This window comes from Carettochelys insculpta, chromosome 12 (genome assembly GCF_033958435.1).
Source record: "Carettochelys insculpta isolate YL-2023 chromosome 12, ASM3395843v1, whole genome shotgun sequence".
NCBI classification, from domain to species: domain Eukaryota; kingdom Metazoa; phylum Chordata; order Testudines; family Carettochelyidae; genus Carettochelys; species Carettochelys insculpta.
The window spans coordinates 27,547,964-27,567,850 of NC_134148.1; the positions used below are offsets into that span (position 1 = coordinate 27,547,964).

General features: G+C 45.4%; 1 protein-coding gene across 2 annotated transcripts in view; it reads left to right on the forward strand.

Annotated features, from left to right (window-relative positions):
• The window catches only part of SH3GL3 (SH3 domain containing GRB2 like 3, endophilin A3), an 87,927-nt gene that overhangs the window by 57,454 nt on the left and 10,586 nt on the right, over positions 1-19,887 (forward strand). For both annotated transcript variants that reach the window (XM_075006732.1, XM_075006733.1), the window contains exons 3-8: positions 5,395-5,467; positions 8,690-8,833; positions 12,461-12,594; positions 14,929-15,087; positions 17,250-17,353; positions 19,080-19,207. In XM_075006732.1, coding sequence (XP_074862833.1) covers positions 5,395-5,467; positions 8,690-8,833; positions 12,461-12,594; positions 14,929-15,087; positions 17,250-17,353; positions 19,080-19,207 — 742 coding nt within the window. The remainder of the gene's footprint in view (positions 1-5,394; positions 5,468-8,689; positions 8,834-12,460; positions 12,595-14,928; positions 15,088-17,249; positions 17,354-19,079; positions 19,208-19,887) is intronic.

A 19,887-nucleotide genomic window follows, 5' to 3' on the forward strand; every position in this document is an offset into this window, starting at 1 on the left:
AGAGACAGAATCACCAGTCAGGTAAAAGGGGCTGGCTGGGAGCACACCCTCCACCCCCTCATCCCCTGTTCAGGACAGCCCCAAGACTTATATTCCCCAACTGCTCTTTAGAGAGGCTATGGGAGTGGGAGGGTCGTATGGGAACTTTTCTGGTTGTTTCCTTTGTCAGGAAGTGTGGGGAAAGTATACAGTTTGCTCCCTTCCTCACTCTGGCTGGGGACCACAGGGGGCAAATGAATCTGGAAGCTGCCCTAGCCAGGGGACATGCACCCCTTCCCCATCTGTGCCTGTTGGAGCTGCAGTGGCCATGGAGAGGTGCTTCTCACATGTCCTTAAGCTGCTGTGGTAAGAGAGGGCTAGGGTACACCTTTCTCCCTGGGGCAACCTGCATACTGAACCCCTCCTCCCCAGCCCCACCCCAGAGCAAAGATTTTAGTGAAGAAAAACAAATTACTTGAGTTAAGGATCTGAGCAATGCTGGGCAAATCTTCTAGTATGTTTATAAGGTCCAATTTTTGTCCTTATTGATGTCTATATACGGGACAAATTCTTCTTACAGTAACATTAAAGTATTGAATTCAATGGGATTGCACACTTGAAACATAGAGATACTCGTATCTCATAGAGCTGGAAGGGACCTTGAGAGGTCATTGAGTCCAGCCGCTGCACTCACAGCAGTACCTGTCTTTGACAGATTTTTATTTCTTTCATCTAACCTTCCCCAGACCTTTGAAAGGCCCCTTCAGTGATTGAACTCAGCCCTGAGTTTACAAGGCCAGTGCTCCAGCCACTGAGAAGAATTTGACCCGGAAAGTTTTATCTATGACTTTATCAGGAACAACATTTAGGCTCTGAGAACTGAATTTGTTTGCAGGAACAGGAAGGTGTTGGATTTTTTTTACATATACTCATGGTAGAAGTGTAAGAATTTAAAAATGCCTAAGAATTACCCTCTGTGTAAGCACTGCAGTAGGGCAGTTGAAACAATGTTACTCAGCTGTTTTTTGGTTCCTGCTCTTTGGTTCTCAGTCCTTCATTCTGGGTCTTTTGTCAGATATATTTGTTACATGTATTAGGAACTCCTCTGCATAGGCATGGTCTGATTTATATATCTGGTAAGCAGCTTCAGTCAGCCGATGAGGGGCCCTGGAGGGGAGGGGAATTCTGCATCTACCCAAGGCTTGCACGCTTTATTTTGTGGGGTGTGGGGGCCAGGGGGAGCAAACAACCCCTCTGTGCTCCACACAACTACATTCGTATCTGTTCTGAGATTTTGTGGATTAAGAAAAATTAATTGCATAAATTGTTTTAAATACACTTATTTTATATAATCTCAGAGGGGTCTCTGTGTTAGTCTGTAGCTGCACCAAAAAAGCAGTCTTGTAGCACCTTAAAGATTAACAGTTTTATTTATTAGGTCATGAGCTTTCATGGGTAAGAGCCGCTTCCTCTGATGAACTGGATCTGACCCACAAAAGCTCATTATTTTATATGTATAAACATATCTAAGCTTTAATTTTTTTGGTTCCAAAAGAATGATCTGTTTTACAAGAAGAAAATGCAGTGTGAGTCACAGAGGGGAAAAGAGAAGAGATATTGGTATACTTTACATCAGAGATCAGCAACGTTTCTGAGGCAGGGTGCCAAAATTTGACCTTTCAACCTCTGTGTACCCTCCCAGTGCCAGTGCCAGTGATACTTTTTAAAGTCACTAATAGTCCTACTTACAATTGGTAGAAGAGCCTTCTTGTTACCCTAGCATTGTTTTATCCAGTATAAAGGGCCATTTCTTGCTGGGATCTGAATGTTTTTCTCCCTACAGTTACAAAAGTGCTGACTCCGGTGGAGGCCCCATGGTGCAGCCCCACACTCCAGCAGGGGCTCTGTGATGGGGGCTCCAGCCCCAGCCACACACTGCGATGAGGGGCTTGCCCCCATCCCCCTGAGTGGCAGGGCTGCAGCCGGGCTAGTGGCTGCATGTGGGGAGGACGAGCAGGACTGAGCTCCCACCCCTTGCGTACCACTGATTATTGGCTCACATGGCACTCTTGGCATGCATGCTGGGGGTTGCCAGCCTCTGCTTCATTCATTCACTCCCCTCATCCTCTGCTCTAATCTGGTTCCTGCCCACTCCCTCTCCTCCCAAGTCAAACACTACCACAACCTCCCTGCGGCCAGTTCCGGTCCTTCCCTTGCAGGCTTCTGGAAACACAGTCTCTGAGGCTATACACTAGAGGGAAGATAGGTATAGGAAGAGAAGCATTAAGTTATATTTGGGGTCAGAAAAGGTCTCCATTAACTGAACAGAAGGCTTTAGTCATAGTCCCTAAAGAGAATAACACAGAACAGGTATTCTGAAAAATGAGTTTTGGGAACTTATTACATATGTACAGGTGTTATTAGTTCCCATCTAGCATTACAGGATCGATGCAGTTTCAGCTCTGGCTCACGAAAGGAGAATTAATTGCCGTGTCAAACTGTGCCACCGCGTATATTTTTGTAGGTACGCTTTGTGCCAGGCAAATACTGACTCCCAGCAGATACAGAATGGCAACAATTCCCACTCTTTCTTGCCATCAGCAGCAGTGAAACTCAAACAATGTGCCAAAATCTGCCTACAGAAATTGTGTTTGATTCTTTTGTTTTGCCGGGGAGAATACATAGGTAAATCACAGCCCAGATGACTGAACACCTATTGGTGAGTTGGATAATGACAAAAGCAGACCAACATTTCTGAATCCTGTAGAGCTCTTTTCAAATTTAAGTAATTTCTGTCCAGCTTTTGCATTTTCAAAAGCAGCTGTCAAGCCAGTCCCACTAAATAATTTATCCTTCAGGGTTGTCTTTCTGAAAACTTGTTAAATTACCAACAGTAGAGTTTCCTTCTGAGCCAGTCTTTTATATTCTGCTTGAAGGAAAAGTAGTTCTTTCCTATAAGGCCCAGCTAAGGAAAACTCCAATGTGCAGCAAATGTCTCTAAAGCGGCAGTGAAAATAACCCTTAAATTGTCACAACAAAAAGCAGTCAAGTAGCACTTTAAAGACTAGCAAAATAGTTTATTAGGTGAGCTTTCGTGGGACAGACCCACTTCTTCAGACCATAGCCAGACTAGAACAGACTCAATATTTAAGGCACAGAGAACCAAAAACAGTAAGCAAGGAGGACAAATCAGAAAAAGATAATCAAGGTGAGCAAATCAGAGAGTGGAGGGGTGCGGGTGAAGGTCAAGAATTAGATTGAGCCAAGTATGCAGACGAGCCCCTATAGTGACTCAGAAGGTTCCCATCATGATTTAAACCATGTGTTAATGTGCCGAATTTGAATATAAAAGCCAGTTCAGCTGTTTCCCTTTCCAGAACGGTGCGATAATTCCTTTTCAGTAACACACATACCTTTAGGTCATTGACAGAATGCCCCATTCCATTCAAATGTTGACTAACTGGTTTGTGGATCTGGAGTGTTTTTGATGTCTGTTTTGTGCCCATTGACCCTTTGTCTAAGGGAGTTAGAAGTCTGTCCAATATACAAAGCATCTGGGCATTGTTGGCACATGATGGCATATATGATGTTTAGTAGAGGAGCATGAGAAAGTGCCTGTGATTCTGTGAGTAACCTGGTTAGGTCCAGTGATGGTATTTCCAGAGAAGATATGTGGACAAAGCTGGCAGCGGGCTTTGTTGCAGGGAAAGGTTCCAGGACTGGTATTCCCAGGGTATAGACTGTGGCTGTTAGTGAGGATCCTCATGAGGTTGGGAGGTTGTCTGTAGGAGAGAACAGGCATGTCACCCAGGGCCTTCTGGAGTGTGGCATCCTGATTAAGGATAGGTTGTAGGTCTTTAATAATTCGTTGCAGTGGTCTGAGTTGAGGGCTGTAGGTGATGACCAGTGGTGTTAAATTGCATTGAATTAAATAAGCATTATATTTTGTAAACTAGTTTCATATTAGGAACAAGCAAAAGGATAAAATAAGATCATACCTGACTCTCAGACAAGACCCCCTCAAGCCAGATTGTAAAGTGTTTAGTCAAGGACTGGCCTTTTGTACGGTAAATGCTTTCATATCCAGCAGCTTTGGGACCGGGAGGTTGCCAGATATGCAAACATTCTTGTTAACAGAGAGGCACAGGTGAGGGGTCAGTGGCCCCCCACAATAACAAAGTACAGCCCCTCCCCCACACTCCAGTACCAGATCCTGCTCAACCACCACCCCTACCTTTTTGGTGGGGGCAGCATGGAGGCACTTGATGAAGGCAACGGGGGACTCGTGCTGCTTGGGGAGCTGCTCTGGGCAGCAGACACTGGGCAGGAGAGCAGAGGAGTCTCTGGCTGCACACACAGGCTACACAGGGGGACGCAGGGTGGGTGCTGGGCAGGCCGGCCCTGAGGGAATTAATTTATGGCTTCATAATTCACACACCCCAGCCATAATGCTGCTTCTCTGTGCTCCCGCCTGGTGTCTGCTTCCCAGAGCTTCAGTTGTGAGTTATGCCAGTTATTTGAGTGTGCCACTTCCTCAAATACCAGATAAAAAAGAGTTTACTGTAATATGCTCTGCTGGGGGCCCTTTACTCTGGCCCTGAATTCCAGTGGGGCATTGGCCCACCCTCCAGCAGGGGCTCCGTGGTAGGGGCTCTGGCCCCCTACTCTGGGATGGGCCCTGCGACTGGGGCTGTGGCTGGGCCCGGTGCTCCAGTGGGGTCCTGTAGCTGGGGGTCTGACCTCAGCCCTGTGCTCCAGCGGGGGCCTGTGGCTGGGGCTCTGACTCTGGTGCTGTGCTGCAGCAGGGGCTTAATGGTGCAGCTCCTACCCCAGATATGCACCACAGCAGGGGCCCCAGCCCAGTGCTCTGGCACTTTCCCTTCTGCATGGGGGAGAGGAAAGGTGGAGCTGAGCTCCCACCACATGCCAGTCAAAATAGGCTTGCATGTCACAAGTGGCAGGCGTGCTGGGGGCTGCCAGCCCTTGCTTAGATAGTATTGACTGAAGATGCAATACAGCCACATGCACTGAAGTATACAGAACATAGGACTGTGAGGTAGGAACTCCTGAATCAGCTTTTTAGGTACATGGTTGATATAGTAGGGACAAGAGGGCTGGGTTGGAAACTGAGATTTCCAAATATAGAAGTGTTATTAATGAAGAATGACTAATAGCTCTGAAGCATTAATTGTCTTTCTGCATTTTGATGCTGGCAAGCGGGTTTACTCAACACAATATCCAACTTCCTTTCTGTTCAACATCAATATGGAAAGCTTTGGCACTACAGAAATTAAAGTGGACAATATTTTGTAGTGATTTTAATTGAAACATCTTAGTTTGCCAGAATAATATTTTGCATCTAGTCAGAAGATAAAGGATTGTGGTATTTAATATCCTGTTACATTTCTCTTCCAGAAAATTGATGTAACCAGCAAAGCTGTAGCAGAGCTTTTGTCAAAATCCACAGAGTATCTTCAGCCAAATCCAGGTAAACTGAGTTTGTTTGTTTATCATGTTTGTTTATCATGAGCTGAACTTGAACAGTGCCTCCACTGGGATGTACCGAACTCCTGTGGGTTGCTAATACTTTTAAGGAATATGAAACACATCCGTGAAAGATAAGGATCTCTCTCTACCTATTTGAATGACTTAATCTCCTTCCCTGAGCCTCCTAGGCCTCCATAACAGTTATCAGAGAGTTAATTTACAGGCTATTTCAAATTTCAGTGTGAGAACAAAGTGGGAGGGACATTCGTGCTGGTCATTGGTTTGATTTAATGTGATCAAGACACAGGGCATTAGGAGACTGATACGCTCTCCATTCAGTTCAATGGAAAGAACTTTGTTGTTTTCATTAGAACAATAGGACAGAGACTGATCCTGCAGTCCTGATGCAATGACTTCAGTGAGATATCCATTCAGCTTGGGTGCATGAGAGCCATGGCCAGAGGAAGACTTCAGTGGGCTTCCTTGAGTAAGGAGTGTAGGATTAGGCCTTACTAAAGCTTAATAATTGTCTGGGAGGCGCCAGGTAAAGCCATGAATGACCAGCATAAGTCTATTATTGTTATGTGAAGCTATGGGGGGATGAAAATTAATGATGGAGTAGGGAAAACTCCTCATAAATAAAGGTCTGCTTTTGACACTGCTTACACAGGACGTAGATGGAATCAACTTTAGAGCCATTCTAAAAAAAAATTAATTCCCAGCATCTTGGCATGCGGAGCTGGGGAGATTTTCCAGTGGAAAGTAGTCCTCCAAATGTTAATGCGAATAAAACCATGAAAGTTGACTTTGGCTACATTCATATGCCTTTTGTGTTTTGCTTTCTCTAAAAATTCTGGCTTGAATCTTCATGGAAATTATGAACATTGGTATAAATCGACTATTGGTGATGATTGAACTCTTAAATGCAATTATTCATGCCCTAAACCTGTTACAGCTAAGCTTATCCAATCAGGGAACACAACAGTATCATATGACCCATACAAAAACCTGTCTCCAATGTTGATTGTTGAATTCCTACAACAAAATGCTAATGAATCCACAGCCCAACAATCACCCACTGAAATTATTTGCACAAACAATTTGAAGTACTGTATCAATTACAAGTATCAGAGAGGTAGCCGTGTTAGTCTGTATCTTCAAGAACAACAAGTCCTGTGGCACCTTATAGACTAACAGATATTTTGGAGCATAAGCTTTCATGGGCAGGGACCCGCTTAATCAGATGCATGGGGGCGGGGAGTGTTTCAGAGGAGTATTTAAAGAGTGGGGTCCCAATAAAAGGGAGGGCCAGAGCTGGCAAGGTCTATTCAGTCAGGGTGGAAATGGCTCATTAGCAGTAGTATACACCAAGAGAGGAGAAAAAACAAGTCAAATCAGTCGGGGGGGGATGGCCCACTGCCAGATTCTAATGTGGAGGTGTGAACTTCCATAGCAGAGAAACTGCTTTTGTAAGGGGACAGCCACTCCCAGTCTCTGTTTAATCCTTGGTTGATGGAGTCAAATTTGAAAATGAATTGCAGCTCAGAGACTTCTCTCTCCATTTTATTTTTGATTTTTTTTTGTTGTAGGACTGCTACTTTTAAATCTGTTACTGAGGTGAGATTGAAATGTTCACCTACAAGTTCGTGTATGTTGCTGTTCCTGATGTCTGATTTATGTCCATTTATTCTTTTAAGTAGAGCTTGTCCAGTTTGGCCAATGTAAATTGCAGTGGGGCATTGCTGGCACATGAGGGCATCTATTATGTTAATAGATGTGCAGGTAAAGGAGCCCCCGGTGGTATGGTTGATGTTAGGTCCTGTGATTATATTGCTGGTGTAGATATGTGAGCAGAGTTGGCAGCAAGGTTTGTTGCAGGGATTGGTCCCAGGTTTAGAGTTACTGTGTTGTGGTCTATAGTTGCTGGTGAGAATTTGTTTAAGGTTGGCAGGCTGTCTGTAGGCAAGGACAGGCCTGCCTCCCAAGGTCTGTGAGAGTGAAGGATCATTGTCCATGATGGGTTGCAGATCCCTGATGATGTGTTGGAGAGGCTTTAGCTGGGGGCTGTATGTGATGGCCAGTGGTGTTCTCTTGTTTTCCTTGTGAGGCCTGTCTTGTAGCAGGTGGCTTCTGGGTACCCGTCTATCTCTGTCAATCTGTTTCTTTACTTCCTTAGGTGCGTGTTGTAGTTTGAGGAAAGCTTGGTAAAGGTCTTGAAGATGTTTGTCTCCATCTCATGGATCAGAGCAAATGCGGTTGTACCTTAGTGCCTGGCTATATACAATGGATCATGTAGTGTGCTCTAGATGGAAGCTGGAGGCGTGTAGATAAGCATAGCGGTCCATGGGTTTTCAGTATAAGGTGGTATTTATGTGACCATCATTTATCTGCACAGTGGTGTCCAGGATGTGGATCTCTTGTGTGGACTGGTCCAGCCTAAGGTTGATGGCGGGGTTGAAATCACAGTGGAACTCTTCAAGAGCCTCCTTCCCATGGGTCCAGATGATGAAGATGTCATCAATATAGCGCGGGTAGAGGAGGGGCACTAGGGGACAAGAACTGAGGAAGCGTTGTTCCAAGTCAGCCATAAAAATGTTGGCATACTGTGGGGCCATGCAGGTGCCCATAGCAGTGCCACTGATTTGAAGGTATAAATTGTTCTCAAATCTGAAATAGTTGTGGGTGAGGACAAAGTTCCGCCACCATTTGTTCCTCAGTCTCATCAGGGATAATGTTCCTATCAGCTTGGAGTCCATCTTCATGCAGGATATTGGTGTAAAGGGCCTCTACATCCAGGGTGGCCAGGATGGTGTTTTCAGGAAGGTCACCAAAGAAGTGTAGTTTCCGGAGGAAGTCGGTGGTATCTCAAAGAAAGTATAGGGGGTAGCATAGGGTCTAAAAGGAACATCCACATATCCAGACAATCCTGTGGTGAGGGCACCAATGCCTGAGATGATGGGGCATCTGGGATTCCCAGGTTTATGGATCTTGTATAGAAGGTAGAATAAACCTGGTTTGGGTTCAAGAAGTGTGTCTGTGTAGATCAGTTCCTGTGTTTTTATAGGGACGGTTTTGAGCAAATGCTGCAGTTTCTTTGTGTATTCCTCAGTGGGATCATGGAATAGTGGCTTGTAGAATGTGGTATTGGAGAGTTGTCTGTATCAATTACAGAAAATCATGCTGTAAATAAATGCTCTTTCATATGATTTATAATACTTCTAAGCATACAGAGCCAAGTTGGGAATGCTGAACACTATGTCGAAGATCAGAGGACAAGTTAAAACGACAGGATATCCTCAGACAGAAGGGCTATTGGGGGATTGTATGCTTCGGTATGGCAGAGAACTTGGGGAGGATTCTACATTTGGTGAGTTTCATAGCTCCCCTGTGAATGTCTCAGCATATGTTGTACATGGAATAATGCTACAATCTGAATCTCCCTAGTCCAGCACTCTTGGGTGCTTACCGGTGCCGAATGAGAGAATTTGCCAGATTATGGCAGGTCAATATCGTGTAGCAGCATTGCCAACATTTCCACTACTTACTGGGCTCTTAGATGACATATAAGGGTAAATTACAGCTAAATAACAGCACAGAACACTGAGAGCCAGGGCTGGTGGCTGGAAACAAACTTTATGGGACCACTGGAAACTTGGCCACACCCATGGTAAGAGGTCATCTGGCCAACTAAAATCATGCCACGTTGCAGATGTTGCCAGATGGGAGAGTGCTGGACTGTAGAGGTTCAACCTGTACATATATTATTATTGCTTAGAATATGGAAGCCTACATGCCTAACATAAATATATGGCAACATTAAGCATTTTTTTTTATTCATATGGGTAAGACTGGTACTAAAGCCTATCATGAAGGCTGCCTGATAATTCCCGTTACAAGACTCTGTGTTCAGTTACTTGTAACATTTCCAGATTTCAGCCATTTGGGCTGAAATTTTTCATGCCCAGTGTCTGCCTCTGGCTGACTTTTGTGAACTTTCAGCCAAAAAGAGCTCAGTCATTTCTGAGAACGAAGCTGGGGAAAAGCGTGTTCTGAGCATGGTAAAAAAAATTGTTGCACCCATTTCTGTGAGATGCTGGGAGGCCCTTGTCTTTGGCACAGGAGCCTGGACTTCGGTAGTGGGAGTGGCCTTTGTGGCAGGGTTGTGACTCTTGGAAATCCAATCCAAATTTGACCAAGTTACCAGGCACTGAAAAATTGCGGTTTGCCCATGTTCAGAGACTTGACGAACAAGTCTGTACATCAGAGGTGGTAAATTGTCAGCCTGTGATCAGTACCTGGGCCGTGGCTTGTCTGGATCCAGACCCTGAGGCTTGGGGGTCCATTCCATAGCATCTGGCTTGCAGTGGGGTTGGTGGTGCAGAGCCCCAAGCTCTGCTGAGGGATCAGGGGGCAGGAAGCAGCTTGGCACGGTGCTGGTGCTGCTCACAGCTGTTCCCCCAGCCAGGGGAGGGGAAGCAACAGCCACCTTGGCAGTGCTGCCTGGAGGCTTCCTCACACTGCTCTGATTGGCTGGAGGGCGGTGCCTGGGAGCTGGGGGGAGAGGGTGCAGAGCCAGGTGCGCTGCTCAGGTAAGTGCAGCCCCATTGCCCAAACCCAAGCCCCTGGACTGCTCCTGTGCCCCCTCGCATCCAGACCCCCACTCCCACCCCCTTCCTGCACCCTTCCACCATAACTCCCCAACCCCACCCAGCTCCTGCCCATTCATTCCCAGACCTCTGGCCCCTGCCTTCCAGACCCAGCACCCCAAACCCTCCTACCATCCAGACCTCACATTCCCAGCCTGCTCCTGTACTACCTCCCGCGGACCCCATTTCCCAACCCACTACTGCACCCTTTCTCCCACCCAGACTCCGCACCCCAAGCCCACTTCTAGGCAGCCCCCTCCCACACTGAACCCCTCATTCCGTCCACACGCCAGCTCCAGAACCAAGAGAGGCCACAAAATGTATGAGCCCATGACCCCCTATTATCTATGGGTTAGTGGCCTCTGACCTGAAAAGGGCCCCCCGCTTCTGTATATCCACCATCCCCACAGAACAACTGAGCATGCTCCATCCTCTCACAACTTCCACATGTGAGCAGTGTGCACATGTATGACAAAGGGATGGCGTGTTTGCCAGTCTAGGAATACGGGGCTCTGAAGGATTTTCCTTGTAATGAGGGCTGCTGTAGGCTTGGATGGGGTTCGGCACTGGAACTGACAGGAGGCAGCCCGTCTCTGTTGTGCTCTGTGACCACTTAGCTACTGATGCCCAAGCTGATGTTGCATTGTGTAAGATTGTATTTGTAGTGTTGCATAAGCCGGCTTGCTTGCTGAAAGAGCAACAGCAAGGTAGGCACTGAAGACCTAGGACTCAAGAGCAGCTTAGACTTCCAGCCTGTGCAACACATAGTGGAGGACACGGTTATTCTCCTTGGGTTTATTTATCCTTAGGAATGAGTGAGGTGGAGCAATACCAGGCATGAGCTGGGTATGTTTGTGTATTTGCAGATGCCATGGGGATATGAATTGGAACCAAGATGGGGCGGGGGGGGGGGGGAAGAAATGTCAAACAATGTTTTGCATCGGCATATCTGAACTTGTTCTGTTTGCTTAACAAATAATCATCTACACTACTGCATGCTTAGGCTTTATTATGCTATAATGCTTTTAATTTTTTAATAGCAGCTTTGGCCAAAACCTGGGACAAATGAAAAGTAATTGTGGGGCATCTGAGATATTGTACAATTACATTTGTGTGGATAACAGATATTAATATTTTTGGGCACTTTGTACTCAGATTAGCTATTTTGGTTTCCACCTTGTAAAACGTAAAAAAAATTGCTTATTGTCTTCATGTTGTTCTGTGTGCACATCTGATGTCCTGAGAACACGAGTTCTTAGACTTGTAGGTACTAATTGTGAAACGTTTTGCAACCATGCATGGTATGTTTGGTTATAAATGGTGTATGTGTACCTGTGGGCCAGGGATTCCATGTGACTCTGGGGGGAGGGTTGCATTTAGCTGCAGCAGGACCTAAAGACAATGTGTATGTGGGGTGGAGGGGGATGATTTGAGTGACTCACCTTAGTTGTATACTGGTCCAGAGAGGCACCACCCTTGGGGATGGCTTACATATACTGAGTTTTCCAGAGACCATCAAACCAAAGTGTTTTGGTATAAAAAAGCTGCATTTAAACCAGCTCTGGTCCTTCTTTCTGCTCCAACAAATGGACAGCACCTTCTTGGCAAAAGGACGCTCCAACCCTCTGAGAGGGTTGGAAAGACTAAGGCCGGCATAAGACTGATGGGTTACCTGTGGTAAGCTTTTAGCATGTGTTTAAAGACACTTTTCTTGTTTTAATGTTTTTTTCTCTGATGTTTTTACTTGAAGAATAAATGTGCTTGCTCAGAAAGATCCATGTGGTAACTTGTAACAGCTGGCAGTACACTTTTCATAGCTCTCAGAGAAAGCAAAGTGGCCTTTACGCAGACGGTATCACAGAGTATAGCAGACAGCAGTACAGCCTTCAATCCCTCTGAGAGGAGGGAAAGGGAGGCAGGTCTCCCACCCAAGAGAGAGGGCAGGTAGGAATTGGAAACCCTAAGTGAGACCCTTAAGTGACCACAGAGGGGGAATACCCACCACAGTTACCCTATGACTGTTATACGAGTTGCTCCTGGGCCTTCCAACTGGAGAAGCAGCTGCAGAAGGAACTGCCTGTCCCATTTTGAATAATCCAAGAAGCAAGACAATAATGCAAGCCAACCATAATTTTCTTGAAGGGGTAGTAGACGACAATGGAAAACACTGGGACAAATTTCTTTCTAGTTGGGGGGGACTAGGAAGAGAAGGCAGGAGTGTAGTCTTGTATTCTACATTTTAAAGGGCCTGAAACCAACATTTTTAAAGAATTGTCTAACAAAAATTGTCTTCTGCTTTCACATAAAGTGCTGTCTACTTTGTATAAACATCACGTTCTTCCCTGTAGGCATTGCACTGATGGATGCTGGTGAAAGCATGAAGCAGATGGCAGAGGTGAAGGACTCTTTCGATATTAATGTCAAGCAAAACTTCATTGATCCTCTGCAGTTACTCCAGGACAAAGACTTAAAAGAGATTGGGGTGAGTTTCAGAGGTTGAAAATTAGCTGTATGAGTCATGACACTGAAAACCTATGAATATAGAAAAGGTCATTAGAAAAGTAACTAGGATTGCCAACAGACGAGTCGCACAAACTGAAACATCCTTGCTCTTCCCCTGCCCCGTCCATTCCTGGAGGCCCTGCCACAGTCACTCCATCCCTGCTCTCTCTGTCACCTGCTCTGCTCCCTCTCTTAGTCACTTTGACTAGGCTTGGACAGGGGGCTCGAGATGCGGGATGGGGTGTGGGCTCAGGGGTGAAGCCAAGGGGTTTAGAGCATGGGAGGGGGCCCTGGCCTGAGTCTGGTGTAAGGGGTTGGTGTGCAGGAGTGGATATGGGCTCTGGGAGAGCGTTTGGATGCAGAGGCAGCTCAGGGCTGGGGAAAGGAGCTCGGGATGTAGGAGAAAGTGCGAGGTGGTGGCTCCAGGAGGGGGCTCATGGCTGGGGCCGGGTGTGAGGATGTGGATCCCCAGTCCCCACACAACTGCAAGCAGCTGGCAGGCCCCACATAGGGGGTGGGAGCTGTGCACGCTTCCCTTCCCTCAGGCACTGCCCTGAAGCTCCCATTGGCTGCAGTTCCAGGCTAATGGGAGCTGTGCAGGGAGCATGTGCAGGGACATGCCAGCTGTTTTTGGGAATGGCATGGGGGCAGGGCAGGCGGGGAACCTGCCTTAGCCTTCCTGCACCACCAGATGTTTAGTGCCCTAAAATCTTCTGGGTTGGCTTCAGTTGCCTTTGGAAAATAGATTCCAGTTCTGAGAGGCTCCTGGTGACACCAGGAGGTTTGGCCACTCTAGTAAATCTGCAGGAATTTTTTACACAGCATATTACGCCCTCACATTTTAAGCAGAACTCCCCTGTGAAATTGGTGATGAAATCTGCTCAAAACAAGTATCAGGATATATAGCTCATGGCTACCTGTTTTAGTCTGTTTATAGTATAATAAAGTTGAATACAACAATGGACAGTAGAGAAAAGGAATATTCATATTTTCTGTTGCTTATTTTAATAAAACATTAATTGTTTTATGGTGCGTGCCAATTATTTGAATTTATTCTGGTTGATTTTGAGTTGCCTGGTTTATTCTATTATTGAATTGCCTGCCTCTGACTCTGCTCTGTTGGTGATAGCTCTGAAAAGGAGTCAGATGAGACTACTAATATAGGCTGTTTAGGGCAATAGCAGTGTAGTGTCATATGTGCCTAGGAGCAGCATGACAAATAACATGAACCATTGTGACAATAACTACAAAACTGGGCGACTTAAATTTTAAGCCTTTAGAAGAATGTTTTTCAGTGCTTTTACTGATGATAAAATAACTGCCCAAAAGTCAGGCTGAGTTTAAATCAGAGCCTCCGAATTCCTGTAGACTTGGGTAACATAGAAGTTAAAACCCTGGTGAAACACAGAAATGGAAATTACAGTTAACTTTATACAAAATGGATTTTGAAACCTATTCACAAATTAAAGAGACGAGAGATGGTAATCTCGCAGTGGCTACAGATTTCTCATGTGCTGAGCGACTGTTCTCAGTTGTTATTGTCCTAAACTGATGAAAAGAGGGGAAAACATTTAACTATGTTTTCATGAGCACCTGGTGCAGTTTCCCTCACTCTGTTTTGGGAGTCTGCCAAGTACAGGAGTTTGGGTGGCAGGAAAGCTTTGTGCAATTTGCTCATCTAGGAATATCAGTTTCAGGCCTGCCAACGGGGGTATGGGAGGCAGCAGATTCAATAGACCCCAGGCTCCCTGGCTGCTGCTAGTGTGGCAGTGGCAGCATCTGGAGTCCTGGGTCCTTTAAATAGCCACCAGAGCACCAGGCGGCCCACTCCAGATAGCCCTGCCTCACCTCTTCCACCCGAGGCCCTGCCCCTTTCAGGAGCCTTCCCTGGTCAGATTAATACCGGACAAAGAATTGATGAATGAAGGGGTTAGTTGGAGTTCACTCCTGTATTAGGAGGAGAAAATAGCGCTTTTAAATTTAGCTGTCACACTGCAAATAACACAGCAGCTAGAACTGAATGATCTCCAAACTGTAATGGAAAGGCACATTTCAACTAGATCCTGCTCCTAATTTAAACCATCTGCAGCTTTTGCTTGCTTAGCAAAATTCATGGGGTGGATGCCTTGGAGAACAAGTCAAGGCAGCCAGGTGTCAATGTTCATAAATGGTGCTTCCTGACATTTCTGCAATCTTATGGTTCATCTACGAATAAATATAATTGCATCCATAACCAAAACCCACTGACAATCACAACACGCTTGTTTTGGTTTTGTCTCCATCTGATCTAATGGGATCAAATTGTCTCATTTAGCATCATCTGAAGAAGCTAGAAGGCCGGCGTTTGGATTATGACTATAAAAAGAAGCGTTTAGGGAAGATCCCAGATGAAGAAGTTAAACAAGCAGTAGAAAAATTTGAAGAATCAAAGGAGCTGGCAGAAAGAAGCATGTTCAACTTTTTAGAAAATGACGTAAGTTTGTCTGCAGAAGGGAGAGCTTGGACCTGTGATGGGATAAGTCATCACCTCTCCTTTCCAGGTGTGCCAGGACTGAAAAGAAGAGAAATTCCTCAGGTTCTGTGGCTCAGAAAGGGAAGTACTGCTGTGTCCTTTAAGGGGACTCCACAGCCCTGCACTGCTATGGATCAGCACACGCTAGGGCAGTGTTGTAGCATCATATGTGGAAAGTTTGTAGGAGGGAGGAAATTGGCAAGGTCATGGCCCTTGTGCTCAAAACTAGGCAGAGGGGCATGCACTGGAGAGCTGTTAGGATCACCTAAGCTGCTCCTGAGTATCTTGCTGCTGATTTGGAAGGAAGGATGCCATTTCCCCAGCCCTAAGCATGTGCCCTGCACAAGATTTGTTCATCCAGCTTTACTCAGTGTCAGAATTTCCTCAGTCTTCACGAACATCACCGAGTGCGTGTCTAAGTTCATCCAGCAGCTGTAGTCATTTAAATCAGCCATGCATTCAAACCACAGTGGGAAAGACAGGCAGGAATATCTAGATATGTATTGAAACCAGGCCTGCCAATGGGTGGAGAGTGGAGTGGCAAAGGGGGCAGTTGCCCCCAGGCCTGGTGTTTCAGTGGGACCCAGAGTGCTGGCTGCTGCTGCTGGTGTTTTGGCAGTGGTGGCAGCCGATGGTCCAGGCCCCTTTGAAATGCTGTGGCAATGCTGCTCTGCCTGTGCACGGCAATATGGGGGGCCTGCGGTCAGGGAAGTGCCCAGAACAGAGCATTCTTGGTCCCACCCTAACAGCTCGGGGACCCGCCACTTCTGGGGGCAGAGCCCCCACCACCACCACCTTGCCCCATGGCGGCTTTCAGCACTGCTGATGGAAACACATATGTGAAGGCTCATGAAATGAAAAAAAAAATTGTGCCAGGTCCTCAGCTGGTGTTGGTCTCTTGACTTCAGTGGAGCTACATCACTTTACACCAGCTGAGGATCTGGCCCTGTGTATTTAAACTATGCATATTGTGCAGCAGTGTTTTGCTTCATTAGATTTCTAGCTGAGTTTTCAGTAAACACAGAGTAGGAGAAAGCAGATAAAATATTGCATAAAATCAACACAAACCAGTGATTTGATCTTAACAACTCTCTCCAGATGCCTTCTCCTCATCAGCTGCAGTGGAGGTCTGAGAGCCAGGTGATACGTTGCATTTCACTTTGTCAGGGCTCATGTAAATGTAATGTATTTTTGAAAAGAGAGAGATGAAAAAAAATAGCCACTACTTTATCCGTTATTTTGGAGCATAAGCTTTTGTGGGCAAAGACCCACTTCGTCAGCTGATGAAGTGGGTCTTTGCCCACGAAAGCTTATGCTCCAAAATAACTGTTAGTCTACAAGGTGCCACAGGACGACTTGTTCTCGAAGACACAGACTAACTGGCTACCTCTCTGATACTTTATCAGTGCTATTCTTGGATTGACATGTTTGTGCTGTGGGACAGAGTATTTTTACCATTTAAAAAAAATATTTTTGGGAGTGTGGGAGGGAACGGTGTTTCCCTTCTCCCTCCTCCATTTCAATATGCTGATTCTGGCACCATTAGCTGCAGTTTTAAAATCTGAGCAGATAACTCATGTTTTATTTATCAGTTTATAAATGCTGCCACCTAGTGAGTTAAGTCTGGACCTTCTCAGGACTCCAGTTGGTGGACTAATGAAATTCAAATACAACATTAATGGGTTGTGTAATAAGATATGGTGTCACTTCTCTTAGCCAGACCTCACTGAAAACTATTGTTACCTGATACGGGATCTTGTCCTCGTCTGTTTCAGGATCTCTCCCAGTTAAACTAGGGGCAAATATAAATGTATGTGATCAAGTTACTTCATTTGAGTAAGTTGCAAAAATACGTCTTGTATTAAGGTCCTGTCCCTGCAACAAACCCCACTCGGACTCTATGCAGTCACATGGCTCTCTGCCCACATGGAGTTCACTGCAGGCCATGTCAAATCCTTACTGTATAGAAATATGACCCTGTAAGATCCCAGGATCTTGTGAGATACCTGGTTTAGTTTCAGTGTGTTCAACTGGGTTTATTATTGGCTGTTTACTACGCTTATAGTTAACTCCAGAATGGGCACGCTGACTTCTTTAAAGTCATTTTCTATTTTATACTTCAGGTAGAGCAAGTTAGCCAGTTGGCAGTATTTATAGAAGCAGCCCTAGACTACCATAAACAGTCCACAGAAATTCTGGAGGAACTGCAGAACATACTGCAAAACCGGTAAGAATAAACCTGATCAGAGAATTCTCAACATCATTTGTAGCTAGCATTTCAGGAGTGCCTGGAGACATGGAATCGCACCTCAGAAGCAGTGGCATCTCACAGATACTTCCGAGAGGCATGTATTTATATCTGTGCTCATTTGTTAAAGTCTGTACCTTGTGGACTTAATCACCTTAAGCTCTTGCTAATTGTGACTTCTTGAAGCATTGTAGATCTTGAAGCATTGTAGACCCTGCCTGCCCTCCCATATAATGAAATCTGATCACGAAACTTATGGATACATCCTTTTGTGTTCATGCCAAACAGCACACTTGCATATACTGGAATTAATCGGGAGCGTCTCTATTTGCCCTTGTGTGTTCTGTATGGACACAACATTTGTATGTCTTGTGCATACAAACAGACGTGGCTGCACATTGTTGAGCCACATTTTTGGACACTTTGTTAAAAACACCTGATGCATTCATGGAGCTGAGTGGTGTAAACCATAAAGCTCTACAATGCATCAAGAAGTTGCCAGGTGGCTAGGAGCACAGTTCTAGTTGTGCTGTAGGTGATGTGTTGATTGGCCATAGAGACGGTGTGTGATACTTAATTGAGCAAAAAGAAAAACAGTTATCACTAGTAGTTATTCTTTATGCTTTCAGAGTTAGACCCAATAAGCATCTGCCTTCTAAATGATCTGACTCATCATTGACTTATTGGCTGTGTTTCTACACATCGTTTCTAGCCTGAGTTCCAGGAGTGCCTAACACCCAGAGCATCCACTGAACTGAATGTTAGCTGTGGGAGCTCAGCACTGCTGAAGGGAAGGCTGTTTACCCTGGTCAACACACCTAAAAAGCTGGAGATGAGCCAGGACTCTGAAATATTGCACTGGAGTCAGGCAGATCTAGGGGAATAAATTGCAAAAAACAAAACAAAAACGTTTCAAACCAGGGATGGGGAATGTTTTTCTCTCAGGGCCATTAACCTACAGAAAAATGAGTCGGGGGCCCACACAAAAGCCAAAAAAACCACCCTCACGCAACTCACCTGGTCGCAAACAAAGAAAGAGCAAAACATCCCCCACAAAAACAAAACAAAACAAAACAATCCACAAAATGTCATTCAACTTACCTGCTAACTAACAAACCAGCCTCACTCAACTTTCCTGTAGTCGGAGATGGATTGACTCTTCTGGAAGCACAGGGCTATTAGATTTTGTGGGAGCCCCTAGGCTTCAGGGTGGCTTGAGGTAGGATGGTGGGTGCAGGTAAGGTCAGTGTGGGGATACAGCTCGACCCCAACAGATGGGGATAGCAGGGTGGGGAATCCTCTCACTAGAACCAGATAACATACAGGGGCTTTAGTGGCTGCAGCCCAGGACCCTGGCTAAGGGGGCTTTGCAAAAAGAATTGAGCTTCTGAGAGCCCTGAGATCTTTTTATCCTGGTGACCTGGGCTGTAGCCCCTAAAGCCCCTTTTTTAATCTGGCCCTGCCCATAGTGGAAACAGGCTCAGGGCACCAGTGCTCATTCTTTTTGGCTTGTGGCACAAATTCTTGCCAGAGGTCAGAGGAAGTTAAGCAGAGGGCGAGATCTGGCCTGTGGGTGGGAAGTTCCCCACCCCTCCTTTAGACCATCTGCCCTCCAGTTGTTAAAGCATTGAGTCCAACCAGAAGCTCTGTAGATCCTGCTGTCTTCCTGAATTAAACCTCTGGCCAATCTTTCTCTGTGTTTCAGAATCAATGGAGCATCTAGGCGTCCTAAGCGTGAATTCAAGCCAAAACCTGTAATAACTTCGACTCTGGAAATCAGCGATAATCAGCAACACAATGGGATTTCATATAGCTCTTCAATAAAAACATCAGGTGAGCCCATGATTATGGAATCAGCATGTCGATGTATGCATTTTTACAGAAAAATTATAAGTACTGGAGCTGAAGTGTTGCTCTCATAATGCTAGTGGTAAACCTATTAGTAAACTATTAGATAACTATTAGTTATCTGTACAGCTAGGCAGCCTACACCTACAGTTAGCCACTCACATTTGAAAATGGTTGTCTTTATGTTTTCATTAACTTTTAAAACCATTAAAGTGTAAAACTTTGGGTGTAATGCAGATAATCCAATATGAACACAACTTATTTCATTAGCAACTAACTGCTTCTGGTGCCACAAAGCCAGATTGATAAAATGTGCAAAACTTAGGCTGTGCAGGGAAGACATGCGTTAATAGGTATAGCTATCTGTCATGCATATAGATGCTTACCGAATGGAAAAAAAATATTAACTTTTTTGAAAGTCTCTTCAAGGTACATAATATCATTATTCTTGGCTCTGGTCAGTGGAAATGTGAAACAATTAATATAAATGTTGGATCAGACCCTTTATTTCTCATCTCACTGATCAAAGGCCCTTCTTCCTCTGTCTCTTATATCCTTACTGAGCTGTATGCAAAGGCAAATAGTGAGACACAAAAGACAACAATAATAAGGAAGAGAGTGAGAAGCGACCAGCAAATTTTCCATAGCCAGGATCAGAAAGGGAA